General features: G+C 35.9%; 2 protein-coding genes across 4 annotated transcripts; both read right to left on the reverse strand.

The window, feature by feature from the left end:
* Window positions 1-1,559: 1,559 nt before the first annotated feature.
* Window positions 1,560-8,939, reverse strand: LOC133533782 (D-aminoacyl-tRNA deacylase). Of its 3 annotated transcripts, XM_061872842.1 has the most exons (6): window positions 8,751-8,933; window positions 8,570-8,660; window positions 8,316-8,443; window positions 6,765-6,872; window positions 1,823-1,996; window positions 1,560-1,731 (listed from the first exon to the last, which is right to left on the reverse strand). In XM_061872842.1, exons 1-5 carry the CDS (start codon window positions 8,791-8,793, stop codon window positions 1,830-1,832), a joined length of 537 nt encoding a protein of 178 aa, XP_061728826.1. In that variant the 5' UTR covers window positions 8,794-8,933; the 3' UTR covers window positions 1,560-1,731; window positions 1,823-1,829. The 3 variants fall into 3 exon arrangements, with proteins under 3 accessions (XP_061728826.1, XP_061728834.1, XP_061728818.1); XM_061872850.1 differs by lacking the exon at window positions 1,560-1,731 and having other exon boundaries at window positions 1,770-1,996; window positions 8,316-8,401; window positions 8,751-8,939; XM_061872834.1 differs by lacking the exon at window positions 1,560-1,731 and having other exon boundaries at window positions 1,770-1,996; window positions 8,751-8,932.
* A 2,242-nt stretch (window positions 8,940-11,181) lies between these two features.
* On the reverse strand, window positions 11,182-19,294 carry LOC133533831 (uncharacterized). The gene is made up of 2 exons (XM_061872890.1): window positions 19,132-19,294; window positions 11,182-14,168 (listed from the first exon to the last, which is right to left on the reverse strand). Exons 1-2 carry the CDS (start codon window positions 19,163-19,165, stop codon window positions 13,789-13,791), a joined length of 414 nt encoding a protein of 137 aa, XP_061728874.1. The 5' UTR covers window positions 19,166-19,294; the 3' UTR covers window positions 11,182-13,788.
* Window positions 19,295-25,088: the final 5,794 nt, after the last annotated feature.

A 25,088-nucleotide genomic window follows, 5' to 3' on the forward strand; every position in this document is an offset into this window, starting at 1 on the left:
TGCATGAACTGTAGGAGGCAGCACAGGAGCCGTCAGATTTTTGGCGCGAGGCGTAAATGTGATGTTTATTGTTTCGATGTAGCCCACAAGATGGCAGAACCTACTATGCACAAGAAAACACGTAACGTGTAAATGTGCATGTTTATGGTTCCGATTCAGGCCACAAGATGGCAGACCCTCCAACGCGCACGGTCCCTATAGATAGGATTGGATGTGGGGATAAATTCTATGTCCCCATGGAAACAATTAATTTGACAGGTTGTTTGCCAAGTTGCGTTTGTAGACTATGGATTTGTGTTTCACGCTATCTTCATGGATTTAGATTATTAATAGGGGACTAACTGAACTAAAATTGTAGTTTTAATATTGATTTTTTACACGTTTTAATCAAGGGAAAATACCTTGATAAAAAAAGAACTCAGTAACTAGACTATATTTGCGAGGGCAGACTCAAAACTCAGCAAAACCTTAACCGATTCAGCGCTAATCACGACACGTTGTCGTTTTGCCTCTACGAAGCATATCCACTACATACCGGGAAATCCATGTTATCGGCTAAGACGTACTGCTACGTCCGTAGCTCAGCGGTGAACGTGTTAAAAGATTTAAGTTGGTTCGATAAAAAGATATCACGAAAACATATATTTCTTCCTTTCTTTTCCTTTTCCTTTCTAATTTCCTGGCTTTACGTCCCCTCTTGATATAAGAATATATTATTAGATAACTAGCGACCCGCTCCGCTTTGCACGGTTGACAAGTTCAAAATGGTGAAAAATAGATATACTACTTCTAATAATACGTGTGATACCTCATTGGATTTGGAATGATGTGCAGAAAAATGTATTCGAAGCATTTATTAGCACACAAAAAGATTCAAAAGTTGTAGACAAAAAAGGCGGAAAAAGGAAATTTCCGTTTTCGCTAATATCTTAAAAAGTAAGTATAGTTAACAAATCTGAATAAAACATTATTAAGGAGGAGAAAATGTTCAATCAAAAGTCTTCACTTGTAGAACTGTATCTCCATTATTTCTACATTTCATTCAACGCTGAACTCTCCCTCCCTCCCTCCCTCCGCGTCTCATTTTTGGTATACGTGCGCAGCGTGAAAACGCGAGTAAGTAAAAAAGTACATATTAAGGAGAAACATTTCTGCAAGTATGAACTTTTCTATTATAATTATCCTCCTCTTTTATAATATTAATTTTGAAATCTTAAATATTAATACTTTTTGAGATATTGGGGAAATATGAAATATCTACTTATTCCCCACTTTTTTTTAATAACTTCTTTTTTTGACGCCATATTTTTTTTGTGCTAATAAACGCTTCAAATACATTTTTCTAGACATCATTACGAATCTAATGAGTTTCCACACGTAGTTTTAGTAGTAGTATTTCTTTTTTCACCGGTGTCAGTTTGTTGAGTACACTACGGGTTACACAAACAAATTATACACTTAAACTTTCCTCAAGAATCAATCACTCTATATTAATTGATGAAAACCGCATGAATTCTGTCCGCATGAGTTTATCGCGAACATAGACACAAACAGGCGGCGGGGGACTTTGTTTTATTGTATAAGGTATGGTGTAATATTTACATACGCCAGTTACGACCAAATTACAATGTATATAAAATAAATTTGATAAAATAAAGCGTATGTTGGAGTTCTCTGCCTCTCTACATCCAGCATAAATCTCACTTGGGACCATCTTGACTGCAACGTCATCTGCGTTATTGTGTTGTCACCAAAATAAAAATATAGTCTTAAATATAATTTATAATATATAATTGTCTATATAAAATATGCAATAACTTACATCATCACTAAGAATGTAGATCTCCGTCACAATTTATATTCATTTTTACCCTCTGCGGGTTTCTAGAATTTTCCTTGGCGAGCGTTTTCTCGTCCCTGACCGGCGACTCTATACTCACTGTGACGGGGCCATCGTTTTCTATGGATACTTGCATATACGCCCCAAATACTCCGTCTGAAACAAAATTAATCCATGAGACGATATTTTGTGACTCAATGATTTTGGGCATATAATGTTATGGTCATAAATTATGACGTGAGCCTACGAGTATACTTTACTGGCTGCAATTTTTAGTATTTAATCTGAAGGGCAATAAAGGTTGGAAAAATGTTGTATAAAACGCATTTTACTTAAGAGGGAAGTATAGCACGTACTAGTCCATACAAAAAGAGAAAATGTTTTTCCCCTTCTAAATATTTTCATTCTCCACGATTATTTAGTATCTTATTGACAGTATTGACACTGACACAATGAAAAACTGACTAACTAACTATTGTGGCGCAGTGATCCAGAGGGTCTTGGCCTCCAAAACGAGAGAACGCCACCTGTCCCTATCCTGTGCCACTTCCTGCCAAGCTTTGAGTTGGCACAGATCCGCCTGTATACTGACTGTCGCTCCAGCGGTATCTGGGCCGACCCACTGGACGGCGACCAGTCGGTCGTCCCAAATAAGTAAGTAAGTAAAGTTCTTTATTTGCGTTAAATTTGGTTAACAAAAGGTCTTAAATATTATAAATTAAAAAGTATCACACATTTAGCTGAATTGCAGTATGCAAAATATACAACTACATCTAAAATATCTTTCAACATGCAACTTGTACACAAGCTTATATACAATTAAAATATTTTGAAAGAGTTGGGAGCAAGAAAAAAAAGTTAAATCATTAATAATTTGACTAGTTTTAAATCTAAATTTATATAAGTTGTAAGAATAAGGTAATAATTTTATTACTATTAAAACTAAATGTCAGGTAACCTAATAAATATGTCAATTATTATAAATTATTATTAATTAAGAAATCATTTAATGAATAGTAACATTCTTCGATTAACCATGTGTTAAGATTAGTATAAAATGTATGTCCAACTAATAGACCGCGGGTCAGGAGCATATTTCGTCAGTCATCGCCTCCCGGCTGATACTTTGTCAGATGATAGTGTGGATGCTGTTTTAAACTTAAAAAACCGTTAGCCGGTTCTATCGCGTTGGAATGACCGTCAGTTGTAAAATGAACATGTAAAAAATATGCGCCTACCACTTTATGTGCGGCAAAGTATGCGTAATGTGTAAATTGCGTAATCCGTTGATGGATTTTTAAGCGATTACTCCTGGTGAAATGCTACATGCAAAGTTTCATGATTTGTTGTTGCTATCATTAAAGGTATAGCGCTTATTTTTTACATGTTCATGCGACCAGCTGATGTCCTTACATACCGCCACGATATTAGACATGTGTAAGTAATGCGCGTAACATCACAAATGAGATATCACTCAAACCCGTAATATTGCATTACGCATCACTCCGAGAAACCAAGCATTACTTCAAACATCACTCGAGCACATGACTGGCCGAAGCGCGCGTAAACTCGTAAAGCATCAATATAGATTGACGCGCCGGTAGTCTGTACGAAAGGTCCGTTCAAGTCTATATACAATCCGCGTAATGTATAATGAGCAATGAGACGTGATGGTGTGATGTGTGATGTTTGGTTGCCATGCTATCATTACTTTGCTATCCCGCTCGCACCCGCACTCACTGCTCGCTCGCTCTCATTCCGCAATGCTTTCGGAACACTTCGGATCGGTCCGCTCGGCCGGTCGGTAGCAGTCGCATTTGAGTTATTGCAAATTTCATTAAATTGATACGATAACGGATTTTTGCACCTGCAATCGATTTAAAACTGTAATGCGTTAACATAGAGCTTACAATGTTTTTAGTATTTTACCTATAAGGATGCGGCTAAATGATAATTCGCTTGCGAGTTTGAATTTGACGAACAAAAACGTATTTACTGTTTATTATTGTTGTGAAATGTTTGGTTTGGTTGACTTTCGCGGCAAACTAAATTAAGCACGAGTGAAGTTCCTTATTTATCTTTAATTTAATACTGAGCTAGTGTTTACAGTACATTCTCGTATCAGTATCATATCATAATTTTATTGATATACCCAAATAAAAATACTACTACGTGACTCTCGATGGCGTTATCTCATTAATTAACAGATATTTTCTTTTATTTTTTATCTATGATGCATATTTTAAGACTATAAAAATAAAAACATTAACAAAAACGATCTATCACATGGCGGTGACAAAACGCAATGCGTAATAGATCGACGCGCCGATATGATACGCCCTAGAGTCCTAACACTCGCTGCGTAATGTAGTTAGTACTGTGATGAGTGTGATGTTGCCATCACGCGCGCGCCCGCGCGCTGTATTCGTTCAGGTAAATGTTTCGTTTCGAGTGATAAGTGATGTGATATCTCAGTGTAACATTACGTTTTCGAAAAAGTGATGTGATATAGCATTACTTTTTGAAGCACTGTTTCGCGCATGTCTACACGATATAACCGGCTGACGATTTTTTAATTAACAACAGCACCTGAACTATCATTTGACAAAGTATCAAACGGGAGGCGATGACAATTTCTTTTTTGTTTTACGTGTTTCGGTGGCTGCCATTCCTCAACCCACCAACGGAGCGGCAGCTGACGTCCACGAGGGTTCATCATACCAAGCCATTAACCACTACACGAGTTTTCAGCCGGTAGGCGATTGATCATAGAAATTGTTCCTGGCTCGCGGTCTATAAACTAGTAATAGATTTCATATATGTAATAGCATTTTTTTTAATAGGCTCAATTTTGCTACTGGCATGTTCAGATGTTTTTGTGTAATTGTTCGCTTATTATTGTTGTCTTTAATCATAAACAGATCCATGTGTTTTTTGACAAAAGTACATGCTTCCAAAATGTATAAACATGTAAGCGTTAGAATCCTGTGTTGTCTAAATATAGGTCTACATGAGTCTAAAGGTTTTAAACCGAATATCGCTCTTATGCAGCGCTTTTGAGCTATAAAAACTTTAGATATGTCAGATGGGTTGCCCTACAATACAATTCCATATCTGAGAGCAGAACACACATCTCCGTAATATACTAACAGGGCAATTTTATGTGATGTTACAAGTCTAATTTTTTTATTGCAAATACAAATTTATTAATTTTGTTGCAGACTGCCTTAACCTGCTCTTTCCATTCACAGTGCTCATCTACATAAAGACCCAAGAAATTTTGAAACTCTACTTTCTCTATTGGTTTCCCATTACATTTTATATTAAGCCTTAGATCTTTTCCCTGTCTGGTACGGAAGTAAATATATTCGGTTTTATCAGAATTTATAGATAGGTTATTTCTTGTTAGCCATTCTACAGTATCCTCTGAGACGTTATTCACTATTTCACTATATCAGCACCAACTATACTACACTATACAAGCAATACCAATAATATAATATAATATATTTAATAATTTTGGCTTTCTACTATGATGGTTGTGTCATCGGCAAACAACTGTAGGATGTTGGACTGCACGCATAAGCTCTCTTAACACCCCGATCCTCACCCATCCTTAGTATATGGCCGAACCAGCGAAGTTTGTGGCATTTTGTTTCGCCGATGAAATTGGGTTAGGCCACTAACTCCTCGATTTCGGCATTCTTACGGATGCTTACGGGTGCCGGATGCGGTGCCGTCATCTCTCTTGATAGGTCCCAGGATCTTCCGTAACACCTTTCTTTCCGCTACCAGGAACTGACTCTCTTCTTTTAGTATTAGTGTCCAAGTCTCGCAGCCATACACAAGGATTGGTCTTATTATAGTTTTATATAAGTACCCGTAACTTAGTATTTCTGCTGAGAAGTTTGGACGCCAAAACCTTATGGAGGGCTGCGCTGCATCGCAGGTTGTTTTGGGTGAGTATGTTGATCTCCTCCTAGGTTTTCCTTTTTTTCGAATGCTTTAAACTTGGAATATATTATGGACATAGGCCTCCTCCATACTATGCCATATTTCCCGATCGGTGGCGGCACGGGTCCACGTGACGCCGGCCACGGCCTGGATGTCGTCTCTCCAGCGGCGTCTCGGGCGGCCGGTCGGGCGGCGGCTGTCTCCAGTGTAATATTCTTTCGCTCCATCTTCCGTCCTTAATCCTAGCTGTATGCCCAGCCCATTGCCATTTTAATTGACATTGACTGCTGCGTCTATTATTTTTGTTTTGTTGCGTATTTCAGTATTCTTCACTCTGTTGCTCAATTTAATGCCTAAAATAATCCTAAAATAATGCCTAAAACATATTACCAATGTTGTATACATGCCTTTAAATTCTACCAATTTTACAGTGACATCTGGTGATGTAGTTTGCACAATCACTAGTTAACTTTATGTAAAAGTAGGTTATCGGATCCCACTAATAGAAATCGCCGCCATCTTTACTAATGTTAACTACATTTCTAAGTGCCGCCCCCCTGCCGTTTTCACCTGAAATGGAATTTCATAGAAAAAGTACGAGTACCATTATTTCATTAGGATCACAAAGCTATTCTTCCCTCTTAAGTTTTACTTATACACTAATGGCATTATTAATAAACGCATTACAAGCCTGAATATCAATTGCTTGTCTTTATCTGTAATTTTGACTTATGTATCTGTAAGAAATAATTTAACTAATTCAGGCTCGTAAAGTTTTATGAATAAATTTATTGCATGTTAAAGTCCCTAGGTATTTGCTCCTGTACACTTCGACCTGTTTGCAGTCTAGGAGAAAGTGTTTTATTGTTTCCTCTTCTTCCATGCACGCATAAATCATTGCAAGTAACACCAATGTTTCACATACCAATTTCACAATAAGTACTGACACATTATTATAATTATGTCTTACCTTTAATTTTCTCCGGCTTGTAACTTTTTTTTAACAGTTCTAAAAACTGTTCATAAATTTTTTTGGACTCATCAGCTGGCATTGCATTATGAAAGTCTGGCTTGTTACTAGACATGTGTAAGTAATGCGCGTAACATCACAAATGAGATATCACTCAAACCCGTAATATTGCATTACGCATCACTCCGAGAAACCAAGCATTACTTCAAACATCACTCGAGCACATGACTGGCCGAAGCGCGCGTAAACTCGTAAAGCATCAATATAGATTGACGCGCCGGTAGTCTGTACGAAAGGTCCGTTCAAGTCTATATACAATCCGCGTAATGTATAATGAGCAATGAGACGTGATGGTGTGATGTGTGATGTTTGGTTGCCATGCTATCATTACTTTGCTATCCCGCTCGCACCCGCACTCACTGCTCGCTCGCTCTCATTCCGCAATGCTTTCGGAACACTTCGGATCGGTCCGCTCGGCCGGTCGGTAGCAGTCGCATTTGAGTTATTGCAAATTTCATTAAATTGATACGATAACGGATTTTTGCACCTGCAATCGATTTAAAACTGTAATGCGTTAACATAGAGCTTACAATGTTTTTAGTATTTTACCTATAAGGATGCGGCTAAATGATAATTCGCTTGCGAGTTTGAATTTGACGAACAAAAACGTATTTACTGTTTATTATTGTTGTGAAATGTTTGGTTTGGTTGACTTTCGCGGCAAACTAAATTAAGCACGAGTGAAGTTCCTTATTTATCTTTAATTTAATACTGAGCTAGTGTTTACAGTACATTCTCGTATCAGTATCATATCATAATTTTATTGATATACCCAAATAAAAATACTACTACGTGACTCTCGATGGCGTTATCTCATTAATTAACAGATATTTTCTTTTATTTTTTATCTATGATGCATATTTTAAGACTATAAAAATAAAAACATTAACAAAAACGATCTATCACATGGCGGTGACAAAACGCAATGCGTAATAGATCGACGCGCCGATATGATACGCCCTAGAGTCCTAACACTCGCTGCGTAATGTAGTTAGTACTGTGATGAGTGTGATGTTGCCATCACGCGCGCGCCCGCGCGCTGTATTCGTTCAGGTAAATGTTTCGTTTCGAGTGATAAGTGATGTGATATCTCAGTGTAACATTACGTTTTCGAAAAAGTGATGTGATATAGCATTACTTTTTGAAGCACTGTTTCGCGCATGTCTACTTGTTACCCTGAAAAGGAAATGAATATGTTGAAATATAACATTACAATTCATAAAAATTAAAGCTACCAATAGGTTTTACTAATAACCCATTTTTTATTTCAATATATATTATATCATACAGACCAATATTGGCCGTGTTCCTTATTTTTCAATGTTCAGAAATTAATAACGCACACACAACACATTCACTGCCAGTGTCCCGCTAGGTGGGTTCTCTTCTGTGCATAGGCACTATCTAACATTTAATAACATGACAATACGAGTCAAGGCACGTATCTTCGTGAATGACATAATCTATAATTAGGTTAAGGAAGAAATACAACCTTCCAAGTATTGTACAAGGTGAATTGGCTAACACATAGCACTTCGTAATCCTTGTCCACCACACTCTTGCTCCATCGTTTGTCACTGTCATCATTAAATAACCTTGCACTGAGTATCTTACGGACACTGAAAGTAATTCAATTAAAAATTCTTACACTTGGGTGTGATTAACAGCAACAATACTTTTTTGTTTGTGTAAATGTTGGAAACTGAAAACATTATACCGTAACATTTTTTTGCAAACGTACTTACATGTATTCCATATCCATCAAGTTATCATTCTTTGAAATTCCTATTAGAACACATAACCCTTGCTCTATATTACTGACGACTTCACCGTTAACTGAAATTAGAATAGGGCGGTTAGTAAGGGCATCGCACTATGCAGTAAGTGTATAACTGATATTATTTTTTGGTAAAATAACAAAATCACCGGTAACTTTAGCCTTCATAACGCGCTGTATTAATGCTTTCATAGTTGAACTTTTCTGTGATACTCTTACTAAGTAGTTTTTTTATTTAATATACTGAGGACATGTTTTACTTTCTAGTACGTAATACGGTTATTATGCTCAATTTTACTTTAGCTTAATACAAAATAACTGACTAATTTTACCACCATACCATACATACTAGACATGCGCGAAACAGTGCTTCAAAAAGTAATGCTATATCACATCACTTTTTCGAAAACGTAATGTTACACTGAGATATCACATCACTTATCACTCGAAACGAAACATTTACCTGAACGAATACAGCGCGCGGGCGCGCGCGTGATGGCAACATCACACTCATCACAGTACTAACTACATTACGCAGCGAGTGTTAGGACTCTAGGGCGTATCATATCGGCGCGTCGATCTATTACGCATTGCGTTTTGTCACCGCCATGTGATAGATCGTTTTTGTTAATGTTTTTATTTTTATAGTCTTAAAATATGCATCATAGATAAAAAATAAAAGAAAATATCTGTTAATTAATGAGATAACGCCATCGAGAGTCACGTAGTAGTATTTTTATTTGGGTATATCAATAAAATTATGATATGATACTGATACGAGAATGTACTGTAAACACTAGCTCAGTATTAAATTAAAGATAAATAAGGAACTTCACTCGTGCTTAATTTAGTTTGCCGCGAAAGTCAACCAAACCAAACATTTCACAACAATAATAAACAGTAAATACGTTTTTGTTCGTCAAATTCAAACTCGCAAGCGAATTATCATTTAGCCGCATCCTTATAGGTAAAATACTAAAAACATTGTAAGCTCTATGTTAACGCATTACAGTTTTAAATCGATTGCAGGTGCAAAAATCCGTTATCGTATCAATTTAATGAAATTTGCAATAACTCAAATGCGACTGCTACCGACCGGCCGAGCGGACCGATCCGAAGTGTTCCGAAAGCATTGCGGAATGAGAGCGAGCGAGCAGTGAGTGCGGGTGCGAGCGGGATAGCAAAGTAATGATAGCATGGCAACCAAACATCACACATCACACCATCACGTCTCATTGCTCATTATACATTACGCGGATTGTATATAGACTTGAACGGACCTTTCGTACAGACTACCGGCGCGTCAATCTATATTGATGCTTTACGAGTTTACGCGCGCTTCGGCCAGTCATGTGCTCGAGTGATGTTTGAAGTAATGCTTGGTTTCTCGGAGTGATGCGTAATGCAATATTACGGGTTTGAGTGATATCTCATTTGTGATGTTACGCGCATTACTTACACATGTCTAATACATACGATAAGTAACTGACATCTTGACATTTATTTGACATTAACAGCTACATTGGATGCGTTCAGAAGGATGATTCTAATAGAGGCAAAATATTTTTTTATGCTAGCAATAAATGTTGTGCTTTTGTTATAGTTGGGCTACTCGTCGGCAGATGGCAGCACGTACTAAAAAATATATATTAATGTTTGAGAGTTTACAAATCTACTGTACCGGTACCAAAGAGAATTTGAAATAGAGGTGTATTATCAAAGAAAACTTTGTAGCGACGTTTTATTGCCATATTTCGACACATAATTAAAACTTTTAGAACGCCTTTGATCCTTATTCTTTCACTGACATGTGTTCAATTTGTTAAATATTAAAAAGTGGCGCCATCTTACCAGGCACTACCTAAAGGTTATGGCGCCATCGCTCGAAACGATGCTGCTATACCATTGGCCTTTGATTTATTAGATGGCGCCACTTTTTGATAATTGACAAATTGAACACATATCAGTGAAAGAATAAGGATCAAAGTCAAATGGCATTCTCAAAGTTTAAATTATGTGTCGAAAGATAGCAGTAAAATTATGTCGTTATTAAGTTCTCTTTGACACCTACACCTTTATTTCAAATTATCTTTGCTAGTACTGCCCATATGTCGCGTTCCATGCCTAAAGGATCCTTATGTTCCATGTGCATGGCCAGAAGGGGTTGGCATGTTGGCAACTGTCAAAGGTTTACATAGATGGCGCCAGTATAGGTTTTCGTGTGTGAAGATTTGTCTTAAAGGGCTACAGCATGCAGGCCATAAATTAAAAAATAAATAAAGAAAACTTAATGCTGGCGAAACTTTCGACCGGTCGGATTGGCCGTTGGCGATTGTTTTGCCAGATTATAAATAAAAATTTCACTGTATACCTCAATGCTTATTGCTGTACCAAACGGACTACGGTGCACTTTGCGATAATAAGTAATCAAGAGGTTCATGAATGACCGACAATTTCGATTGATTTTGTTGTTTCATAGCCGCCAAGCAGGCGTCGCTGTCGTGTACAGAATTAATAGTTATGTAGGTATGACTCGAAGAAGGGTATCGGATCATATGTTAGAATAAAAAATCAAACATACATTTAAAAAGACTAGTTTAATTCCATTGTAATCTTAATTAAACCACACATAATAAATTTGTTTAGGTAACATTCACGTACATTAAAAGCATAATAATGGATAATTTTTGTACGAATTTCGTATTTTTTCCATGAGATCAAAAAACTTAGATTTGTACCAATTTATTCGCGCCAAATCTATGGATTTTCGCTTTATCTCTTGTTTGACATTCACATTCAGCAAAGTCTTGACATATAATTTTGGCGCGATTTTTTTATTTTATTTCTTACCTACTGCGTTCAAACACAAGATAAATACAGTACACACACACGTAAGAGTCATCGAAACCAATAGGTAATTCAAAATTTTGTGAATATTTTACACTCAATGTACTGTAAGTGTAAAATGAACACAATTGTTGGAGCTAAGATGTGTGCTTTTGTAGGAAAATACTACATATATAGGCCCAGTTTGCTAACACTTTGTATTAAATAACAACATTTCCTTGACAAATATATTCTTATGAGCTAAATGAAGCACTTCGTGAATCTAAGAACCAGCAAACTAGTTGGTAGGTGTACCAATTATCTAATATGCTGCAGCACATAAAATCTATTAAATATAACAAGATGTGTAGTTTAAGCCCATTGAAGTTATGTATGTAATTATGAAACAAAATTAAAGTAGGTATCAATTATATGACAGTGGAAAATATTAACAGATATAGTACCTGCTGGTATAATTAGAACTTAAAAATTAGTTTATCTATTTATATTAAACTTCTATACCGCTTCTACTGCTATTCTTCATGTTGCGTTTTTTTCCGATATCTTTATATTACAAATTGTTAAGAAAGTTCCGGGATATATGTATGTACGCTACTGAGCATCTATGTTATATGGAGCTAAACAATCAATCTTTATTTAGGACAGTCTTAAATGTAAACGATAAAATAAATAGCGAATCACCTTGGCAGCGACGATCAAACGCGCTTCCAGCAAACATGTGCATGTATCGAAGTCAAACAATTATCGACGTTGTAATGAGTCATTGAGGTTCTCTTGTTTTGTAAACTAAAGACAAAAAGCCCACGATAAATTTCAAACAAATTTTAAGTTATTTTATACCACATGTACAGTGAACTACGAAATTGCATGGAGAAATTATGAATGAATTTATTGAAAATACCCCATGCACTTTTACGGCTGATGGTACCTACCGAAAATCATTAGGTAATATTTAGAGTTTAAAGAATCTAAAATCGGAAGCCCCAAATTAACTTATAACAGCGTCACGAAAAGCTACAATATTCGTGGTTGGACCGGCAGTTATAAATGTTATAATACCTACGTACCTACGAGATGTACCTATAACTTAAGAGTATTAACAATACCTTTAACTTCTTCGTACCTACCATAAAACTTTTAAATGATGACCTTAATAAAATAAACAACGGAAACTCAGATTTTCCATTCATAATGATTTCGTATTGCAAGGCTCGAAATTAATTAACGTCATTGAATTCACAACTGTAAGTTTTTAATTTTGATATGATTTATATATCTATACGAACATTAGGTACGAAGATCTCCCGCAACGCTTTTAAATTAAACAGCCTCTTACTTTTTATGTTAGATACAACCTCAAAAGAATCTTAATGCTAGACCTAAGTAGGTAGAAGTAGTACCTATCCTCCATTATACACAACATTTTTTTAAGACACTGCATTAAAATATTATTGCTGAACGGTACCAATATGAACATATGTTCTGGAAGTCCAGAAGAATTCAATGTTACATTTACAACTAACTCCCTTACCACAAATAAGATAATTATCGAATTACGACATCTAACGTCAAAACAGAATAAACCTTAACGTAAGTAAAGTCTACTATGCGTGAAAATTGTAAGTAACTACTATACTTACTAGGGTTTGCGGCACATCAGCTAGTACAATGCTATTCCAACTGGTTGTAGGTATGTTATGTGCACAGGCCCCTTATTAATTACGGAGGGTTTTTTATTATTAAACTAATAGTTCAAGCGTAATAACTAAGTTCAATCGTGACGTAACAACACGGCGGCAGTTTTTGTTTACAGTGACTACGGAGACTGAACACATAAAACAGTATACTAAGTTTTTTATAAAACTTTGCATAATACTGTAATGACAATTGTTTCGCTTGTCATTGATCCGTTTTATAAATCCACACTCATGTTAGTGTTACGGTAAAGTGGGCCAAGGTCTAGTGAAACTAACTAGGTATATGTGAAATATTTGATTTGATATTTTCTCTTGTAGTAGTTTAGTCATATGTTACTATTTCAGAACTTACGTTTGATAGAATATCGAATCAAAATTTAGCATACCGGACTCGGCCCACCTTACCTTAATCCCCAACAATTATGTCTCAATGTATCAATTTGTAATTATTTTGGAATCCGATGCTAATAGAAAGATGGCTAATAACGCAAGTTTATATCTAGAACATTCATAACTCAAATGTAATTGATTATTTTATCGTATGACAATACAACATTTCCATAACCTAAAAATAGACGGTTCATTTATTTACACTCGTACATTCGCTCGTATTCGCTTCAGTCATACAGACAGACACAGCTGTTTATATAGTTGGTTCTACTTTTAACAGCAGATTGTTGTTTTCAATTTTAGGAGACTGCGCTTGCGTTTGTTGCGCGAGTTTGTAGGCGCGGAGGTGTTCCATGTACCGCTGCTTATTCTCAGGGTTATTCATGACGGAAGCGACGAATTCTGAAGTTTCTTTTTGTAGGGCTACAATTTTTTGTTGGATTATCCTATTTTTGTGCATGAGGGCGACGGTTTTCCAGGCGAGTTCGAGGAGGACTCTGCTCTGGGTTCCGTTGTTGCTGGGTGGGAGCGGCTGCGGCTGGCAGGGCCTGGGCACCTCGGGTGCCGGCGGCGACGCCAGTCGCTGCAGCCGCTGTATGCGCCTCGCCTCTCTTAGACGCATAAGGTTTGAACCTGAAAAAGAAGAAATGGATACTTTATTAACTGGTGAAATGAACTGCAGACTATTATCAGTAAAATAGGTGCCCTTAAAAAAATCATGGTACGATACTCAATGGATATATATAAAACCTACAAATGTTAACTCAAAGCCGCTATAATACCATAAATTGTGAAGTACTCAAATGTAACTCAATATCACTCATCTATAATACATGAAAGTAAACAGGTATCCACCTAAATGCGAGTTTACTTGCTTATGGAAATTATCCACAGCTTGATTAATTCAATAAATCACGCGAAAGAAGTGACCATTATCATAAGCAAGTTTGGATGCATAATGATAAATAAAGTCGGCATTCTAAAATTTGATCTTTCGGTTGTAGGCGGCGCTGGGCCAATCGGGCTGAACATCACGTTGCCACAACGTGGCCCCGCGCATGTGCGGGCCAACGTGCCGGTAGCACTAGTCTAATGTTTGCATATACAGTTCGCGCTAGAGATACGAGGAAGTGAAATACCTAAGCCCTAAAACTCCTGAAAAGCATATATGTTTCAGCCCATCAGTGAATCTGCATGACTTTGGCATCATATTTATAAATATAAACATAAATGCAATATCCTGTCATTTAAATAAATAAAAACATTTTGGAGAGTATTCTACTAAAGTTCTCAGGGAAACTGAGGTGACCGGACCGTGAACCAATCGCCGGATTCCGAGCTCTGAAATTCAGAATCATAAATCCATTGTTGGGTCAAAATACACTCGTAACTGCGCCAGAACAATAAGAGTTTTCTGCAGGTAAAGTACATGTACTTTGAACAAAACATCGATCGACATTTTAACTAAATATAAAATTTAATCTGATGTCACAAGACACGTGCCCTACAGTTTGTATAAATGAGTATTGATTGAAAATAGTCTTCAGATATGACTAGAAGACACATTTAAGACGCCTATAATAACCAAATGTATTATTGGATCAGGAAACTTTATAAGAAATCAAAATAACGAAGAATAATAATGTATGAGTCATTGATGATTGATTATATCTTGGTCAGAGCGCGCCATCGCCAGATTGACTGACCTTCAAACCGTCTAGAGTTTATGGGTCAAAATACAATACTCGCAGGATCGCACCGGCTGCATTGTTGTATATACATAACTATTGAATAAGGATGTAAAAATAACGTGATCGTTAAATGTGATGACGAGGCAAGGACTTTGCAGTACTTCTTGTACTTATATATGAGGTTCCCAGTCACGATATGAGCGAGCATGCGTTTAAAAAATGACCAACAAAAACAAACGATGCTCCAAACGTATGATAGAGCCACGTGAGCTGCCGTAGGAATTTTTACTACAGATGCATTAGCACATAAATGTTTTGTGTTCATATAGTATGTGCCTGTATATAATTCTGGTAATATAGTGTATAGGTACATTTTGACTAGACATGTTTGAAACTGTTTAGTGCATTTTATATCATTGCTTCTATTTTCTGTGCCATACTTAAAAAGCCTTTGAAGGCTTCTGTTATTTACCAAGTCCATCCATATGCTAGTAAAATTGTAAAATGTGTCGTATCATAAGTAGGGGAGAGCAAGGTGCATCTACAATGCATCATATTTTTTGCAAGAGCCATTTCCACTTCAAATTATATCGTTTTTTTTTAGCGTATGTCTTCTTCCTCGCGTTGTCTCGGCATTTTGCCACGGCTCATGGGAGCCTGGGGTCTGCATGGTAACTAATCCCGAGAATTGTCACAGGCACTAGTTTTTACGAAAGAGACTGCCATCTGACCTTCCAACCCAGAGGGTAAACTAGGCCTTATTGGGATTAGTCCGGTTTCCTCACGATGTTTTCCTGGTGAATATCAAATGATATTTCATATAAAAGTTCCGAAAAACTCATTGGTACGAGCCGGGGTTTGAACCCGCGACCTCCGGATTGCAAGTCACTCGCTCCTACCGCTAGGCCACCAGCGCTTCAGTTTTACATGTATGTAAAATATATAGAAAAATAAATAAGAATAAGTAAGTAAGTAAATCCTAAGTAGTAAGTATCCTTAAGTGAGCACTTTTCTGGCAGTACTGGAAAATGTTAGTGTTTCTGCTTTGTAAGTTCATCTGATTTCATATATATGTATGTACATGTAAGTATATGTATTTTATCAATATTATTTATATAAATATATATTTATGTTTGTGTATTTCTTATGATTGTATTGTGTTCGTACATGTACCTAATTGTATCATCTATACCTCATGTTTTTGCACCGCCTACAATTTATCTGCTTTGCCTAAAGGTTGACTGGTAGAGAATGCCTTATGGCATTAAGTTCGCCTTTTGCACAGTGTGTTTTCTTATGTGCAATACAGATTAAATAAATAAATATTTTTTATTGCACCTATAATTATACATTTTAGGTACAGTCAGCTGTAAATACTTCGTAGCAGTCAAAGTGGCCAAATAGTTCAGTACACCATACTAAATATATGGTGTACCGAACTATTTGGCTACTTTGGTTGCTACAAAGTATTTGACGCTGACTGTACATGTATAACGGATGAATATGTTTGCTTGCTGACCCATTCAACCGCCAGACAATGGAAAAAAGGTCAATAGGATACACAGACACCTCAAGGTATAAAGTTGTTCAACTACCGGCGAGGCGAGGTAAGTCGAGGTGATATACTTACATAAATCATAGATTATATTTATGTATGAGGTGGATGTATCATAAAATATGATAAGAATAATGTATTACCGGTCAGCCGCCAGATTTTACCGATCTACCTATACTTGATATGTAGGTACGTAAGTTACATAACAGGTACACACTTATTTCTGCAGATATAATGTATGTCTAGGGCAAGAAAGTAGGTACCTACTTTTTAATGTCTGATAGGTGAACAATTCATTCACATAAAAGTCGTAAGTGATAGATAAAAAGAGGAGTTTTATGTCGGTAAAATTAATTTGATAAAATAGTAAGATTAAATTCATATCTTCATCTTCTGCTGACAGACTTTAAAGGTTCTTAAACTACCAAGCAAATACCTAAAACTTGTACATTCTATAATATATTCTATTCTATAAGGTACATTTTTAATCTTATCATATGGTCGACATGCAGGATGTAGAATTATGCGTTCAACTGCGCATTTAAAAATAGATAGACATAATATTAACCATGTTGACGTTTTAGCGTAAACATTGAATGCTGTGCTGTGACGTAGGTAACCTAACGTTGTTTTATTATTGTGTACCTAGGTATAAAGTATTACTAATTGCTGACAAGACCTAGATTATAATAGAGTTCTTTTTAACCAGAATTTTCGGTGGAGTAAATTTTCTCGCAATACCTCACTAATAAATATAGGTATATGGATAAAGCGAGGTCATAACAGGTAACTTTAGCTCTGTAGCTAGGTAAATTATTTACTATTGCACTCAAACGCTGCGAATACAATCAGTATGTGAGTCAAGGATGACGTCGCTGGTTCAACGAACTTTCGCCGGCTCGCGGCAACAGCCGTTAGCTAGCTACAACACAAACAAATACAGAAACTCCACTGTACACTATTTCTATTTACACACCGTCCAAATATACCTTGCCCAGCCATGAATTAAACTTTCTGTTATATTTATATTGTGCTCTCCGCCTACGAGTAGCTAAATAGAACGTGACCGAGCCTCCGCGAGGCCGCAGGAGACATGATCTCTTTTCAATTTGAAGTACATATTAGATATTTGACTTTTAAATTAAATATTTGCGGTAGCAAAAAATATCTCGTTTATATTTCCTTTTTGTGTAAATATGATACGGGCACAATAGCCCACTCCCTCTCTCGTGCATAAGGAGGCCTGTGCCAGTGTGCCCAGCAGTTCGGCGTAAATAGGCTAAAATTATTACATTACTAGTTATATAAATAAATAATAATAGTTATATGATCAAATCAAATCAAACTAAATACAAAATGTAGCTGTTTTTGTTTCACATAAAGAATGCTTGTATAAACTTGTACTACGTATCTTTGACATCATTGATATTATTTATTAATAATATAATTTGACATTATGAAGGTTTACAAACAGAAAAGAGTTTGAATTACAAACTAATTTCCAAGGGTATGTTAGTGCAAGAGATAATAAAAAAAAAATACTAGATTCATCTGCAGCCGAGTGAACGTACGTACCTGCATGTACGCTATCTATTGGCAGGAGCATATTAATTCTTGTAACCGGAAAATGTTTATATCTACTGTGGGATTATTTTTAAGGTTCCGTACCCAAAGGATAAAAAATGATAAAAACGGGACCCTATTACTAAGACTCCACTGTGCGTCTTTCTGTCTGTCACCAGGCTGTATCTCATGAACCGTGATAGCTAGACAGTTGGAATTTCCACAAATGATGTATTTCTGTTGCCGCTATAACAACAAATATTGAAAACAGAATAAAATAAATATTTAAGAAGGGCACCCATACAACAAACGTGATTTTTGCCGTTTTTTTGCATAATGGTACGGAACCCTTCGTACGCGAGTCCGACTCCGGCTTTTACAGCTAAGCGTGTCTATTCAGGTATAGGTATCACTGTAACCTATATCCGTGAATATCCATAACATACCCAAGTATATCCCCATAATATTAGTGATAAAGAAATCTTTGACCTAGTTATGTAATATGCAGTAGGTGGGTAAATGAGAAAATAACGTAAAATAGAGTAGAGTTCATCTGAATCAATTTTTTTCTATTTACGTCTAAATAATGTGAAAATTATATAGGTACCTTTATACCAGGGTTTTGTGTTAGTGGGTATTCATATCTTACAGGCGTTTTCATGCTTTGGGGATTATATGAAAGCATTGATGTGCGGTAGGTCAGTGCCACAACTCCGTCTTTAGGTAAAATAAATAAGGTGCAAAACCAATCAGGTGTTACATGTGTACTTGCTAATAACACACTAACCTTTTTTGATTTTCCTTATTCTCTTCTCACACATGTTGTCAAAATATTGTTCACTCACAAAACAAACACTTTTGTTTACAAACTCGTATTGAAAATAAAAATTCGCAAAAACAATTAAACGCGTGTAGTTCCTTCGAGTTATCGACGTGGAGTGAGTAAAATAAAATCGGTAGGCAAGCAAACGAAGTCTGTTCGTGCGGTCGTAGCGCCTCGTAGCCGTAGCTCGCGCTCGGTTGGCGCTCGAGCGCCTGAGCGAGAGAGAACGTTGGGGTTGCATAATTACTTTTCAGTTTTTCCTTACGAACAAAGTTTGTTTTGTCTGGCTTGAAATAAGTATTAAATATAGAACAATAGTATATTCGACATAAGGGCATGTACGCATTTATTATCTATATATATAAACGTAAAAGTCCTGACTGACTGACTCATTTAAATCAACGCCCAGCCCAAACCGTTGCATGTAGAGAGCTGAATTTTTCACAATACTTAGGTAGTTTATATAACGTTAGTATCCACTAAGAAGGGATTTTTCAAAATTCATCCCCTAAGGGGATGAAATGAGAGTCCAAAGTTTGTATGGGGTTCAAGTTTTATTTTGAGCTAGGAATTCGAAACTCCGTGAAACGATAAATTATTAAAATACCACAAAACAGATTTCAGCGTTTTTGCTAATTCATCCCCTAAGGTGATGAAAAAGGGATTGAAAGTTTCTATGGGGATCAAACATGTTTTTGAGTGCGGGACTTGAAACTCTGTACATGGGAATATTATTGATTTCAGCGTATTTAAAAATTCATCCCCTAACAGGCTTAAAAAGGGGTTGAAAGTTGGAATACATTATAAATTCTTTGAAACTCATTATAAAGGCATAATAACCGTTTACAAATAAAAGTTATTTCAACGTTTTTGGAAATTCAACCCCTAAGGGAGTTAAAAAGGGGATGAAAGTTTGTCTTGGGGTTCTTATTTTATAGTAAGTTAGGGTTAAAATGGGGTTGAAAGTTTATTTATTTAAACTTAATTGCACAATAAAAATAAGTACAAATGGCGGACTTAATGCCTTAAGGCATTCTCTACCAGTCAACCATAGGCCAAAACAGAAATTCTCGAATGTGGGTGCAGTGAGGAAAATAATTCAGAAAAAAATACAACTATAAGTGTTTTTGAAAAACTATTTACAATTTTGGACATTAATAACATTATTAACTATGTTTAAAAATAAAATGTATAAGGTTCAAATTTTATTTTAAGCGATGAACTAGAAGCTTCGTAAAAAGGCATTTTATTAAAGGAGAAGAAAACGAATTTCAGCGTTTTTGAAAAACCCACTGTCGAGGTGGTTAAAAAGGGGTTGAAAGTTTGTATGGAGAGCAAAACTGTTTTTCGAGTACGGAACTTGAAACTTTGTATATTTGCATATTATCAAAATATAAGAAAATCGATTTCAGGGTTTTTAAAAATTTATCCCCTAAAAGGGTTAAAAAGGGGTTGAAAGTTTGAATCCATTACAAAATTCTTTGAAACTTCTAAAATAGGCCTTATGCCCGATTACAAATAAAAATGATTTCAACATTTTTGGAAATTCACCCCTAAGGAGGAGATGAAAGTTTGTTGTATGGGAGCCCCACTTAAATGTTCATTTTTATTTCGTTCTTAGTATTTGTTATTATAGCAGTAACAGAAATACATTTTCTGTGAAAATTTCAACTGTCTAGCTATAACGGTTCATGAGTTACAGCCTGGTGACAGACAGACGGACGGACAGACGGATAGTGGAGTTTTAGTGATACGGCCCCGTTTTTGTGTACCAAACCTTAACAAGTTTTCAAAATGTATCCCCTTAATTACTTAAGAATGCGTTGAAAGTTTGAATCAACGCAAAGCCGCTACTGAGATTATAAAATTAGTATTGAAATAAATATTTTGCACCTACTAAAGATCTAAAATGTTCAAGATAAGATTCCACGTGTTCGAAGTCGTGGGCAACAGCTAGTTTTATGCATATACCTAATTAGAAACTGTGGAACTAAAATATTTAACAAAAATAATACTTACGTACTCGTAGTTGTAACTAATTGTTGTCCGCGATTCGTACACGTGGATTTGTATGTTGGTTTTTATATATTCTACATGAGCAACATTGCGCAGCAAAATATAGCAGTAGAGTTCATAATTTTACAACGCATGACATTTGTATTTCACATCGTACGAAAAAAATTCTCATTGTAATCTCTCTCAACCTGGAACAAGAAGATTTTTCCAAATTGCTGAAATTGTTTTTGCCTTTTTATGAAGAATCTCGCTTAAAAAAAAAGATTTTTAACCCCATTTTAACTTCTCGAAGGAATGCATTTTCAAAAATGCTGAAATCTCTATTCTTATTTAGCTTTGACGATTTTTACCTTCTCCTTAAGATTTACTAAAAGTTTTAATATAAGTACACAAACTTTCAACCCCCCTTTTAGCCACATTGGGAGATGAATATTCAAAAACGCTGAAATTACATTTATTCTATTTTTTTAAAGTATTTTTAAACTATTTGCACCCGATACAAACTTTGAACCCCTTTTCAACCCCCTTAGGGGATGAATTTATAAAAAAACGCTGATATTTACTTTGTCTTCTAATAACATGGCTTTATACACAGTTTCAAGTCCCACGGTCATTTTTTTTTTGTACAGCTGCAGAGATAAGTGACTCCCTTGTACAAAAAACGTTATAAATGTAACCTGATGTGCAAATTTCAACATTCTAGCTTTTGCAGTTTCTGCTCTGCGTTGATCTGACTGACCGTCATTCAGTCAGTTACGAGTAGGTCACACGCATGTGTATATAATATAAAATATAATATTATCGTTTTTTGATATACCTAATTAATGGCTGGGATGGTGGCAGATGCCGAGCAGTTTAATCTTTTAATTGATTATAAGATTGGAAAGATAATCGATGTCCAACTTTGACTTTGACATTGTTATTATTCGTGTTAGTTTCATTGATTATTTAATTTACCTATTTAATTTAAAATTTTACTGTGTATTGTCATTTTATGTCAAATTAAAATAAACAAAATTATATATTACAATAATGACAGCGTAGGTACCTACATTGAAGATAATAAAATTAATTCGTGTACGTATATGTTTCAGATTGAAACTTTTTTAATTACTTCATAACATAATATTCGTTTTATCGTTTTAATAAAGAATTTACAAATACAAAAAATGCAGCGGAGTACTTTCATTGGCTTACTGATTGTATGCGTGTTGTTGTTGTTCAATATTTCTAACTATATGAAAAATTCTAACGATATAGGTCGATTGGTACCTAATGTACTCGTACCTATCATTCATTATTTCAATGCGAATTATCTATATCGGTAACTTTCCAGCACTTATCATGTCGAGTTGAATATAACTTCCCCATTAATCGGGTTGTCCCAGTTTTCCCAGACATGGTAACACCGCACGTTGCCGAGCCCTTGCCGCGTGTGCGCACACACGTGTTGTCTGCACATAATTCACGGTACAGCCCCTTATTTATCTGCCGTTGTTTACCGACAAAAGTAAACACATTGGTCAGTTGAAGCGTTAGAGTCAGACGGTCTGACTCTAACGCTTCAACTGGCCAATGTGTTCTGTCTGATTCAGACCAAGATAAGTTGGCAGCGATTTTGACAGCCCCTACAGTGCAAGTGTTATATAAAACGTTAAACTTCTATGAAATTATGACGTTTATTTAACACTTGCACACGCTCAGTGAGAGTGAGAGAAAATCAGAACCTACGGGGCCTTAAGCCCATAATAAAAATCCATCCAATATAATCTATCGTACCTATACATTTTCGTAAACGTGGATTCAAGTCACGTGTGCTCTTTGGCTGAGTAACGTGATGCATAATTAGATTACCTATAAATAAATTCCCTGTTACATCATCACAGTTACAACGAGGAGTTAATCAAAATTAATGATCTCGCAACACGTGAAGTTTGAGGAACAAGAAGCCAGACGTGGATAGCTATATAAAGTTGATGTATATATATCCTATTACGGAGTCAGACCAAGCTAAGTTAGCAGCGATTTTGATAGCCTTGTGCAAGTTTTAAGTAAACGTCATAATTTCATAGAAGTTTGGCGTTTAAAATAACACTAGCACTGTCTGGGCTGTCAAAGTCGCTGCTAACTTAACTTGGTCTGACTCTATTATGAACGGCTATGGACAGTCAGCCTCAGTAGCGGATAGATCAACGCGTCAATATTATGAGAATCTGACATCCGATCTTGTAGGTAATAGTTTTAGAATTAGACATCTCTATCTATAGTTAAATATTTTTTTATTAAGACCTAAGAAGATTGACTGCGAATATTTCCACCATACCTCTCCTTCATATCAGTCTCGTCAGACAGGGGTTTTTTTAATTGGACCATCACACATCCCCGGTATATGGCCGATTTCTTGTCACTATGAGAAAATAAAAAACATGTTTATTTCAAATTAAGTACCTACATTGTAATCTGTGTTTTATAACCCACATAATAAACTGTAATAATTAAATAGTTAAAGAAGTTTTCCAATTTACTGTCAAAGTATCGGTTAGGTGAACACATTAGGAAAATGGAATTATAATTTTAGTATCTGAGATGAAAAACAAGGCTAAGAATTAATTAAATATAAAAAAGCTAAATTCTGCCTGCAACTTCGTTAGCGTAGAATGATCCTTTCCGTAACAAAATCGATCCTTTGTCGTTTCCGGGACTCAAACTATTTCCATATGAAATGGCATCTAAATCGGTTCAACGATTTAAGCATGAAGAAGTAACGGACAGACAGAAATGGCACAACGCAAGGAATGTCTAGTGTCGCCAGACGGAATACATAAAGTGAAAACATTACGCAGTGAGCTGATTTAACGAGATACTGTGGAACTATCATGTTTTTTAATGGCATTTTGATCACGTGTCTCAACTTCTAAGAGGATTGCTGAAGTAGCAATTATGGGTACCTACATACATTCGAGATTCCTGGTATCGAGTCAGTAGATATACCTAGGTACCAGGAAATTATTGTCAAATTGATAGATTTAGTCGATGAAATTGTACACCTTTTGTTAACTATTAGAAATAACAAGTACTGGTTTCTATTAGCGCGCCTTGTTATCTTTCATTTTAATAAATCCGTTTTTTTTTAAAACAGACTCATTTAATTAGTAACGTTTTTTTTCCTGATGGACGTTTAGGTAAACGCGCGTAAAGCACTGATATTGTCGATCTTATTTGTAAATTTCGTAAATTTTGAACTGCTGAAAATGGTAATTTTGTATTACACATATCCTGTACTTCAACTTTTATAAACTACATTTTGGTTATTATAAATGTTAACGGAATGGTGGCCGCTTTCGGATGAAAGAAGCCCCTGGCGTCCGTTGGCTCGTTGGGTGGACGACATTCGAAAGATTGCGGGACACTTCTGGATGCGATTAGCTCAGGATCGGGACAAGTGGCGTACTGGAAGAGAGGCCTATGCTCAGCAGTGGGCGATAAAAGGCTGATATGATGATGATGATGATGATGATGATGATAAATTTGTATTAGTGTAAGTACATGAAGGTTAGATAAAATCAATTTTCTCCAGAAATTACTTTAAAACAAGTGACAATTTCTCTGAAAATCGACTTGATTTCAACTTAATTTTAATACTTAAACAATCTACAACATTTGCTGAAACTGTTCTTATACATCATTTTGTATGATTTAGTTTCATTTACCACCATAATTTTTGATGAATTTTTAAAAACTGTCCCTTCTCGTCACATATTACCCCCACGCACGCTTTCGACCTCATTATTAAAAGGCAAGATGAGAAGACGTGCTAATTGAAACCAATATTTGTTGGTTTAAAAATTTAACGACAAAATCTGTCAATTTTACATTTTTGCTCTAAAATCGTTATCGGGCGCTTA

Source organism: Cydia pomonella, chromosome 2 (assembly GCF_033807575.1).
Source record: "Cydia pomonella isolate Wapato2018A chromosome 2, ilCydPomo1, whole genome shotgun sequence".
Taxonomy (NCBI): Eukaryota; Metazoa; Arthropoda; class Insecta; order Lepidoptera; family Tortricidae; genus Cydia; species Cydia pomonella.

Excerpts from the sequence above, each read along its gene's own strand:
- LOC133533782 (XM_061872842.1), bottom strand. The coding sequence starts at position 8,793 with ATGAAAGCATTAATACAGCGCGTTATGAAGGCTAAAGTTACCG. Across the intron at positions 8,444-8,569 it reads TTGATGGATATGGAATACAT|TGTCCGTAAGATACTCAGTG; the intron begins GTAAGTACGTTT and ends AATTACTTTCAG. Across the intron at positions 1,997-6,764 it reads CAAGCCGGAGAAAATTAAAG|ACGGAGTATTTGGGGCGTAT; the intron begins GTAAGACATAAT and ends ATTTTGTTTCAG.
- LOC133533831 (XM_061872890.1), bottom strand. The coding sequence starts at position 19,165 with ATGTGTGAGAAGAGAATAAGGAAAATCAAAAAAG. Across the intron at positions 14,169-19,131 it reads AATAAGGAAAATCAAAAAAG|GTTCAAACCTTATGCGTCTA; the intron begins GTTAGTGTGTTA and ends CTTCTTTTTCAG.